Source organism: Bactrocera latifrons, unplaced genomic scaffold, assembly GCF_001853355.1.
Source record: "Bactrocera latifrons isolate USDA-ARS-PBARC rearing strain unplaced genomic scaffold, ASM185335v1 scaffold_0, whole genome shotgun sequence".
Lineage (NCBI taxonomy): Eukaryota > Metazoa > Arthropoda > Insecta > Diptera > Tephritidae > Bactrocera > Bactrocera latifrons.
In genome coordinates, this window is record NW_017534406.1 from 4287434 (window position 1) to 4299011 (window position 11578).

The 11578-nt window shown below is 34.5% G+C and overlaps 2 protein-coding genes across 2 annotated transcripts in view; both read left to right on the forward strand.

The window, feature by feature from the left end:
- The window catches only part of LOC108968349, a 181194-nt gene extending 178017 nt beyond the window's left edge, over positions 1 to 3177 (forward strand). Inside the window, exons 8-11 of the mRNA XM_018932376.1 lie at positions 1987 to 2114; positions 2189 to 2535; positions 2647 to 2865; positions 2932 to 3177. Of these exons, the coding sequence (XP_018787921.1) occupies positions 1987 to 2114; positions 2189 to 2535; positions 2647 to 2865; positions 2932 to 3033 (796 nt within the window). The 3' untranslated portion in view covers positions 3034 to 3177. The remainder of the gene's footprint in view (positions 1 to 1986; positions 2115 to 2188; positions 2536 to 2646; positions 2866 to 2931) is intronic.
- A 64-nt stretch (positions 3178 to 3241) lies between these two features.
- On the forward strand, positions 3242 to 4723 carry LOC108968800 (transcription factor kayak-like). The gene has a single exon (XM_018933102.1). The coding sequence runs from the start codon at positions 3253 to 3255 to the stop codon at positions 4516 to 4518; it is 1266 nt and encodes a 421-aa protein (XP_018788647.1). The 5' UTR covers positions 3242 to 3252; the 3' UTR covers positions 4519 to 4723.
- Positions 4724 to 11578: the final 6855 nt, after the last annotated feature.

The window sequence follows — 11578 nt, forward strand, 5'->3', positions numbered from 1 at the left end:
ATACTGAGCATCTTTCTCTTTGACACCATGTCTGATATCCCACGTGATCTGTCAAATACTAATGCATGAAAATCCTAACCTCAAAAAAATCACCCGATATTTAAATAGAAATTAATGCACTAATTCACTAAAGCACTATTTATTAATGATATACAATATTCGATTTCCACTCACTTCGCTCTTAACACCATTAACACACATAAACATATAATAGAAAACAAAATTTCCTACTTGAACTTTTTACACTTAATTTAACTTTTCACTATATTTATTTAACTTTTCATTTAATTTGCACAACTCTGACTCAAAATTTTACATTAAACAAAATAATTTAAAAAGCACTTTTACTATTAATTTCGTACGCGTTTATTATCATTATTTCCCGCAACACGAACTGACACGCAAATTGACCGTTGACCGATCGCGATTGAAAAATTCCAATTGACTGACTGTGAGCAAATCTGTAGTGAGTGTGAGTAGAGTTCCCCACGACAGCGGTGATGCTGTTGTGTTTATTGTTAGTGGTGGAGTTTGAATGGGGAAAAAGTGTGCATTGTTTGTGTTCATTCTCCTTTGAGCTAGCGCATCGCAGCATAGCGAAGGAGTAATGCACTCACTACATGCCTACTACATTGCGGTAGTTGTTGCTTCTCCTTGAAATTTTGTTTGTAAATTAGCATCAATTTGGCGATTGAGGTGTCATATAAAAGAACTCGCATGCGATTTTTTATATACTCTGAAAATACAATATTTTAAAATGCTTAATGAATATATGTAAAAGGAAATATTTAGTTGCATATACATATGTACATTTTATAAGTAGATGCTTTAAAAAAGGATTATATAATACAATATTTATTAAATGAACATTTTATTTTAAAAGTATAATATAACAAGTAAGTAAGGGCTAAGTTCTGGTGCAATCGAACATCTTATACTCTTGCAACTTGCAAGAATCAAAGCCTGGGATATACTTTAAGATGTAAAACCAATCAAATAGAGTAGTCAGCCGGACGTTCGAAAATTCTGATATTAGCTATATAGGGGCTAGGCCAAATTTATCTATTTTAGGCACACAGATACACTATTATGATTACAACACGCTCTCTTCTTTTCATTGGAATAACTCAAATATTAGCCGATATATGCAAATTCACCACGAAGTTCCAAAATCGGTATATTAAATATATGAAGGCTAATGGAAGTATTGTCTGATTCAACCCATTTTTGATATACAGACATACCATCATAAGAGAAGGATTATCCTTTAATTTCAGTTATACATATATATATATCACAAATTGGCCGACATTTTCGATCAAAAGTCAAATTAAAATTGTGTTATGTGAGAAGTAGGTGTGGTTTTAGTCGGATTTTTCATTTTCATATTGTGACATAGGAATATGAAAGGAATGCTGCGTGCTAAAGTTAGTTGAAATCGGCCGGAGGGGTCGCGAGATGTAGAATTTCATCAAAATTATATTCCGGTTTCATCCATTTTGTCAATAGTAATTCTTATTATTTGTGCTGCAAATTAGTTAAGGAGGTATGTAAATTAAACTTATTGGAGACCTGGGGCCATGCCCACTTTTTCAAAATTTTTTGCAAACAGGTCCGCTTTGCTACTGCAATCCCCTGCATCGAATGACAGTTTTATGTCTTAATTTAGTCTTTAGTTATGGCTTTTCATAAACGAGTTGTGGGCGTGGCATTGACCCATTTTTCGCTAAGGAACCCGTATACAAATATATTACAAGTTACAGCTTCCACGAACGGACTGACATACAAACAGACTATCACTCGGATTCCAACATGTCTCGTCCTGATCAATTATATATACATATATAACCCTATAGGTAACCCGTTAGGTAAACAAAACTACTATACTCTTTAGCAACAGGAATAAATCGCCTTATATTCTTACAATCTTGTATACATTTCTTCATCTTCTTTTATTGTTCTTCTTCTTTTCTTCTACGTCGGTAGATCCGAAGAACGTGGCCTTTCACGCAAGCACATCATCGAGTGTGTCAAAGCCAGTTTACAACGTTTGCAATTGCAATATATAGACATTGTGATCATACACAAGGCGGACGCTATGTGCCCCATGGAAGGTGAGTAATGTTATTAGTATTCAGGTTCCAATTTTTAAAACGTCTTACTTATTTCTTTTTACGCTTTCGCACAGAAGTTGTACGTGCCATGAACTATGTCATTCAGCAGGGCTGGGCTATGTACTGGGGCACAGCACGTTGGTCACATGTCGAGATCATGGAAGCCTACACTAACTGCCGACAGTTCAATTGTATTACACCAATAGTCGAACAATCAGAGTATCACATGTTTTGTCGCGAGAAGTGCGAGCTCTATTTGCCGGAAATGTACAATAAGATTGGTGTGGGCCTAATGGCTTGGGGACCGCTATCAATGGCATTGGCCGATACGCAAAATGGTGAAAAACTATTTCTGCCAAAGGGATCATTCAAGACGAAAAGTCAAAGTTATTCATGGACAGAGGATGAGATTAACCGAAATGTAAGTGGGGGGGGGTGAAATTAAGAAAATAGTACAAAAATGGTATTCAGTTCTTTTAGACGTTTTCCTTTTGCGTGTACACATTCTTTATGGTTTTTGTTTGACTTGCAGGCGGCCTTATCGCCACAAGGCAGCTGGGGTAAAGATCGTGTAGACGAGGGGCGTCGACATTGTGATCGCTTGCGCGATTTGGCAGCACTGGCCGAGAAATTGGGTTGCAGTCCAACACAACTCTCTATCGCTTGGTCACTCAAGCACGAGCCGGTGCAATGTCTGCTTCTGGGTGCAACTTCGGCCGAGCAATTGCATCAGAGTTTGCAATCCTTGCAGGTTAGCACGATTTACTAAGCTTTAATTTTTTGTTTACTAACACGGCGACAAATTGTCTGTTTGTAGTTACTGCCACGCCTCTCAACCAGCGTCTTGATGGAGTTGGAGCGCATATTAGAGAATAAACCGGTGCGGCCGCCAATGATATCGACACTCGCACTTCGGTGACAATCAGCCTGCCCTCAGGGGCCGCCTAGCCTCAGTGGCGGCGGCCCTTGTGGGGCAGAGTCACCGAAAAATGAGGAAGAGGCATTCTGCGAGGAGGCCGATGCGAAGGATGCGTCAAAGCAGGGTTTCTGTGTTATTCAGTGACAAAAGGGGTCCTTAGATAACGATAATAAATTTTTGAAAGCGATTAGTAGTAAAACTAGTTTAAGTAGTACAACAATGACAACAACAATAAGCAAACATGACTTACAACTACAACAGCAGCAACAACAACAACAACAACAACAACAGCAACAATTGTTACTACTACATCAGCCGGAGCATGCGCAGCAATCGCTACACGTGCATTACACAGACCAACAACTGCAACAACAACAAGCAAATTTACAAAAACAGCACCATTCTTCACACTTATTAAAATCTACAGCCAATAAAAGTTTGTTAATTAATAATACCGTTAGTAGTTTAGTCGACAACACCACAAATATTTACGATTTAGACGCTGCGACCGCAACGCTGACAACGGCATCTCCAACTGCAACTGCTAGCATCACAACAACAACAACCACTACAACAACCACAACACGCTTAGATAGTGCAACCGCGATTATACAAATAGACTCTTTGAACAACAACAACACAACTAGTTTAAGTGCCACAACCAACGCCATCACAACCGCCACCACACCGACCAACAACAACGGCTGCGTATTGATACCAACCAGCGATGCCAGCGCCGAGACGGAACCGAAAACTCAAAAGCGTCGCTCATTGCTCAACTTCAAATCGTTCGACTTTCACATCAAATCACTATATTCTGGCTTGCGTAACGGCAACAAACATTCGCACTCACAATCGTCTTCGCTGGGCGGTTGTGGCGGTGCTGGCAGCAAAAGTGGCGGCGGCGGCGGCGGTAGCGCTGCCGACAGTGGTGATGGTAGAATCGATAATGCGAATGGTAGCGGTTTACTGGACGCCGTCACGCCGTTGGGTAGTCGCGGCGGCACAGCCATCAACAATCGTATGCCGCCCTATCTGAAGATCGAATCAGTCGATGCTGAGGAAGCGGAGAATCTACTGCTCGATTATCCGCAATCGCCGTACTCGTCGCGTCGCAATAGCTCACACGAAGACGACAATCATTCCAGTTCGCAGCTGTTGCACATCAATCGTTACGACATGTGTTCGCGTTCGCAGGCGAGTTCGCCCTCGCCGTACTACCTGTCGCCGTATGCCATCGATTCGGGCAATATACGACGCTCCTCTACGTCGGACATTATGTCGTGCAAGCGCAGCGGTACATCCAGCGCGAGTGATAGCCGTCGGCCGAGCACGAGCGATCTGTTGCGGAAGGCGCGTGAACGGCGCGGTAGCGAGGCGCGAATGGGCCGCAGCGTTTCGCATAGTGGACTGCCGCGTGGTGGATCACGTATAGGTGCGGGTGGCGGCGGCGGCGGTGGACGTCGTACGAGTATGGCATTTTAAATTTGTACTAGGCAATAATTTATGACCAAGTGTGTTTAAATAAAAGGTAAAAGTTAGTCGAGTATTTCTATGCGTTCGCAAGCGCAGTGGACTTTGTCGAGTCATGTGTATTCTTGATGCTCTTGTACATCGTTATGCAATTAAGTGCTTATGAATTTTTAAAATTTAATTAGAGAAAATTTAAAATTATCGTAACATATAACTAGTCAAGTATTTATAATTATAAAAATAGCTGAAATATTTATTAAATAAAAATTAAAGCTTAAATTTACAATAAAAATAGTTAAAATTTAATAATAATATCAATACATAAACACACACATTTCAAACCCACTCGCTGACAAATAAAATTGCAACAAAACAATTTTTTCTGGCAAAAAAAAAAAAAAATTCCATAAAAGTGAAGTAGCCACTTCTCTACAAAAAAAAGGCTCTTATTATTTTACTAATTATCGAAGACACATTATCGCTGCAGTCTGTTAAACGCTTATATGTATTAGTTAGACTAAAATAGCCAACATGTCAGTTAATATTTTGCTTTTCATAAAATGTGAAAATATGGTTTTGGTTCTTACTTAGCACAGGTTTACAAGGATGTTATTGACGCTACAAACAAAATTGATTTCAAAAAAACTTTTTTTGCGAATTTATTTCTTAAATATTGATTGCGCAATTTTATTTGGACCTTGTGTATATTATTAAGCAGACTTTTAACAATATAAGGTAATTTATTAATGCAGAAATATTGAAGCATAAGTCGTTAGTAGAGCATCTCCCGAAAATAAAAAATCAAGAAAAATTAGTCAAATTACAATCATATCCTCCCTCCATCATTCTCTACGCAATTTTGTGAGTGGAAAACGCGCTTGACGTAAAAAAAAAACTAAACGAGTGAGGGGGAGGGGGGTTATTTTATGTCAAAAATGTGTACAAAATTTAAAATGAATCGGTCAAGTAGTTTTGGAAAAGTAGTTGTGAGAAAAAACGCGTCTAAAATTTATGAACAAAAAAGTAACGAAACAAAAATACTACCCTTTATTGTCAAAAATGTGCTCAATAAGGTACAAAAGGTCTGAATCAAATTACTCAAACATTAAGAAATAAATTCGCAAAAAATTTAATAATTTTTGCCATGAAAACCTTACCACTCTTAAACTTTTTTTAGGTCTTCGGTTTTCAACTCTGTTTCAGTGGGGTTGGTAGAGTATGAAATCCCTATTACGGATTTCAACCGCACTGTATTTTGCTCTTGTTGCAGTAAGCAAATCCTTCACAATGTAGCACGAACTCTTGGAGACTAATTAAACAAATTATGGCATAAAATTAGCGGCACTAAACGTACAATTTATTTGCAATAAAGACGGCATATTAAGGTTGCCACGAAGTTTGTAACACCTAGAAGGTAATGTCTGGCAGCCTATAAAATATATGCATAAATGATCTTACCAAGAAGCTGTGCTTTCATCGAAACCGCTAATATAGCACCACTATAGTATGCAACTGCATTACAAATTGAATGATCGGCATAAAGTGCTTGTGAGGAAAGCTTTTACATTTAAAGTGGTATTTTAAAGAAATTTAGTATGTTTTATTGCCAAAAGCATTGGTGTAATCTTCAAAAAAAATTGTGCAAAAAGGTTTACTCGAGCATATAACTGTCGTACAAACCGAACGAGCGAAATCAAATGCTTGTAAGGAAAGCGTTTTTATTGCACGAGATATCTCTGCCAAATTCGGCATGGGAGGCAATGTTGCAATGCCATAGGAGGCAATGTTGCAATATCCGAACATATAGGAACTAACCGATCAAACATGGAAAAATGGTTTTTGGTTGGAGTTCGTTTTAATATTTTCTTTCGAAATAAGCACATTTATATGCAATCCAGCTTAAAACTCCTCGAATATAAATAAAGTGTTAATATTTTGTTCAATAAAGTAAACATTTATGGAATACACTTTATTTCTCAAGAATCTAAAGACGCTGAAGGTAAGAGCTGAGTGAGTTGTTTGTTTTTATGTTTATAACTTTAAAACACCCAGTTTTAAGTTCATGCAACAAAACACGATAATTTCTTTCAAATCCTATAAACATACATTTACAACTGCTTCGAAGACAATATAATAATAAATACTAAAAAAAAATAGCAGCTACAACCGTTTGGTAAATAATACTTACAGTTGTATATTTATTAAAACATATTGAACAAACACTAAAACTAAATTTTGCATTAAAATACAACAACTAAAAACACTCGCAAACGAAGCCAAATATTTAATACTAACTATTTATTAATAAAAAAAAACTAAATTATCAAAACACGGTATGTTTTAAAAATCTACAAACTAAATGACGTGAGACGCCAAACCCAACACCTTTTTCACTGTTTTATTGAACATTCTGACTTTTTTAGTAAGCCTCATGTAAAGCATGTAAAGAAATAGTGTAAAAACTTTGTTTTATATTCTAACCTCACTTTAAAAATCTGTTTTCGAAAATCATTAAAAAAAATTAAAAAAAAAAAATCACAATTTCAAAATTACATTCTGTCATTTCTGATAAATCACTTTAAAAAATTCTGCTTTCGAAACCGTTTGCAACTACAAATTAAAAACTAAATCACAAAAAAAATTTTCAACATTTTATAAGCGAAATTTTTTGGTTCTGTGAAGAGTTTAAATAGAGACATAATTAAATTGAAATAAAAAACTGTAATTTGAAAAATAAAAACCGTAATTCAAAAAATAAAAATTTTCAAAAGCAAGCAAATTCTCGAAGTACACAAAAATTATATATATTATATAAAAATAAAAAAAAAAAATACGAGTAAATGCCTAATTTACAAAAAAAAACATAGCATTTCAATAGCATGAAACATACACACAACGTAACGGCATACAAATTAAGAGTAAATTAATTTTCTCATTCAAATTGTTAACACTAAAAATATAGCAAAACCCACAAGGATATTAAATAATTAAATGCTTAAAACTAAAAAAAACAAATTTAAGAAAAATAATTAAGGATTCAATGAACTCGTATTATATTATATAATATATGCAAAGCTATGCATAAAAACATTTACACGTTCTTTCTCACATACGGACTGTGATTTCATGTAAAATAATAACAGTTGAATATTAGCGCATACACTAACCAAAACAAATACGAAAACCGATTAATAAATAAAAAAAAATTAAAAATTATAATTATAATTCATCAAAAAAATTAAAAATTATAATTATAATTAATAAAATTAAATTAACAAATTACAATTAAAAAAAATATATACGAATATTTGAAAAAAATAAGGAACAGAAAAATTTGTTTTCAAAAAAAGATAATTTCATTAAGCTACGTAGGCATAGTGTGTACGAAAAATGAAATATTGACACACAATATTTTTGGCTAATAAAACGGAGCGCCTAACTCATTTGCTCTAGCGTTAAAATTGTTAATAACAAAAAAAAAACTTTAACATTAGTTTTAGTAAAAAAATTGTCGTTAAGTAAGCGCTGATATCAGCTAACGTTAAAGCAGTCAAGAAAGTTGTTCAATTAACGAAATTCATGAAAAGATATTATTAATATTTATAATAAATATTTTAGTTGCGTTTGCCTTATACTCATCAAATGTAGTGATTATTAAAAATTCAAAATAAATTTAAAAATATAAGCGAAATCAAAATCTTTATGAATACATACAAAAAATATAGAAAAAACTTCCACTTTCTGATGAAGTGCTGATTTGTTATTGGGAAAACTCCGTCCTGAGGCGTCAAGCGTATGAAATTTATAAATACGAATGTGTGCTGAATTATTTGTTATATTATAGTTAATTAAAGTTTAATTTGGTTTGTTTCCCAACCAGTTGTTGTTGTGGCTTAAATGTGGGAATTGTTTTTGCTGAGTGTTTGGTGCTCGGGAAATGAGACCATTATTGAACTTTTTGCTACAAATGTGTAGTATTTCATTTATATATGCAGTGTGTGGTGGTAACCCTTCGCAGAATGTTACCGCTAAAAAATTTCCACAAACTTCGTTAGTTCGAGACCGCTATTGTAAGGATTTGTATGGTATATAATATTACGTTACTCATGTCATTTAAAAAGTTTTGAAACAGGTGAAAATTCTGGTCATGGTATGTTTTCGAACAAGTCACGGCTACTGATACCGCAATATATTGCAAGAATTTGTTCGGAAACATACACACCTTGTTACACCTTGTTACACGTAACGAGTATTCTGGCCGAGTATGATACTCGGTCGAGAGAGGTGCGTTGGCGAGTAGAGGTTTACACGTATTTTGTTCATCTAGTTAGACAGTGAAGTTTTTCAAAGTTTTATTTACAATGTTTGGTAGAAAAAAGACATTTTAAAAGAGTTTTTAATGAAGGTCTACCGCATCTCATAAAAGAGTATTTGCCATTTCAATTGTTTCACAATACAAAATTCAATTAAAACTAAATAAACAACAAAAAATCATCGACCGAGTGGCGAGTGAAGACCGCACGCGTGTTCACATGCAACGAGCGAGTCAGTGATTTGCTCAGAAGGGGCAAAAGAGTGAAGAAAAAAGAAGCACTCGGCCTAGTAAACAAAATGTGATTCTAGTGACTCTCCCGCCACTATACTCGCCCACTGACTCGGTTCATTACTCGCCTTACTGTTTAAACGAAACGAGCACTCGGCCGAGTCACTGTCTCGCCGCTCTACTCGTTACGTGTGATCAAGGCATAACTCATTAACCGTACATGTACGCAAGACTTTCGGTTGGTTACCAATTTGATCTCAAGAGACTGATAGAAAATTTAACAGCAATGTTGTAGCGACAGAAAAGAGTTTGCGTTAGTATAGCCAATTTAGTCTCAAGAAACTCGTAAAGTTTATCAGCAATTTGTTGTTGTTGTTGTAGCGACAGAATTCTGCCAAATTGACAGTTCTTGACCGTATAAAAAATACGGGTCCGTGCCTGTCGTGGGAGTGGATTTAATGAAAAACATACTTTAACAGCAATCTCAGTTAGCGCTGTTGGGTAATTAACCAGCAATTGCATAGGAATTTTAACACAAATTTCAGTTAGTGTTTTTGGTTAACCGGTAATTTAACCGATAACCAATTAACCTACGAAATAAACTCGCGTTTCATATCCTAAACCTCTCGTTTGCATCTGGGTAAAATCTTAATCTACCTTCCTTCTTACGGATAAACGTTAGAACAATAAAAAAAACAACAAAGAGACGTTAACACACATTTTCCTATAGTTCAGAATATAGCTCAATACCTACACCTACTATTAGTTTACATATAATCATATCAATAGGCAACAACAACAATCGATGAGGCTTCTTATATGTTCTTAGTTACTTTAAATAAACCATTTCCATGATTCCTATCTTGTTCAAGCGACGAGAAAATAGTAACAGAAACAGAGAAAAAGATTAAGCAAAGGCAACAAATGCATATCTTCGCCTAAACTGCAAAATAACGTAACATCACTTTTCATAAGTTTACAGATGAAGGACAAACGATATAATAAAGCCCACTCACATTGAAACAAAGTTTGAGTTTGATTTTTGGTTATAAAATGGTTATACATTGTTTATGTATTGGTTATATCTGATAGTGCAAGCTGAAAATATTATGCTACATATGTATATGTAATATGATGTAATGAATCGTAGACAACAAAATACTCAATTTCGGTTTTTTTTTTTTGATACGTTGTTTTGCATTTTTGGTGACGATATGTTTATATATGATTCATTCATTCATAGCGACAATATTGAGAACATTTTGGTGAATCAAATTATTGGTTTGTAAAGTCTTTGAATAAGCATTTTTCTTTAATAATATATTTTGTTTTGACACTGGTTGCATAATACATACATACATACACATTTATATTATTTCCTCAAGTATTTTTTTTTTTTTTTTGTTTGAAAAGACCCTCAAAACTTAAAACTCTTTTTATCATAAAAAATGGTTGCAACGTAAACAAATAATTATTTTCAAAACTTAAGCTGCGCCTCTATCATTTTACCTTTCTCATATATTTTATATGCGATTTTTCAGCTTTTGCAGTTAAGTTTGTATATCCAATGCAAATTAAGCTAAAATTTGCAAAAATTAATGATATTCTAGTGCAAAATTGTTCGCTCTGAAAAATTGTCTTAATAATGCTTTTTCATGAAAACATTTCTTTAAAAGTTAGTAGTTCAATTTATGACTCAAATCTACTGCATTCATATGGTACACCATGTCGTATGAGCAACACTTAGTGAGGTACAAATCGCTTGTATGACTGCTTAGCTTCATTTGACCTAAAACTTTAATTATCATATTTCTTTATTTTAAAAGGATTTTTTATTAGAAAAACTTTGATTTTATTTTTTTTTTATTTTAAAAGGCTTGTGTTTATTAAAAAAATTATTTTTTGTAGAGCTGAAAATCTTTTACCAAAAGTACAATTTTCGCAAAGTTTTAGATTTACTTCTTTAAGGCAAAATATGAAAGAATCGCATATTATGAATTGCAGCTAGTTGTTGTTGTAACAGCAGAAAACATTCCGAAAGTAATTTCGAGGAATAATGCCGATACGACAGTACTTGCCGGATAAAGATCCGGGTTAATTAGACCCAACTGTCGTGGGAGCAACATGCTAGTATGTAGTTACGGTTTAATTTGAAAATAATGCGCTTGTTTGCATTAGATTCTTATATTTTTAGGGCAAAACCTGAAACTTTAGGAGTCGTTTTGCAAAAACACAAACAACTTTAGATGTAACGCGCGCTCTACTGTATGCAGATACATACTTGTATGTACATATACATATCTGTTTCGTACGCGCTAGTTGCTTACCTGTGCTTAACAGCATTGCTCCTATCTTCAGTTTATTGGTTTATGCACCTTATTCACCAATATTGCATTTTATTTATTATTCATTATTTATTATTTCATTTCACAACACCAAATTAGTGAATCACTTTTTAATAATTTTGAAGTGTGTATGTATGTATATAAAATATTTAAAATTTTACTAAATTTTCGTAGTGTACAAAAC

Excerpts from the sequence above, each read along its gene's own strand:
- LOC108968800 (XM_018933102.1), top strand. The coding sequence starts at position 3,253 with ATGACAACAACAATAAGCAAACATGACTTACAACTACAACAGCAGCAA.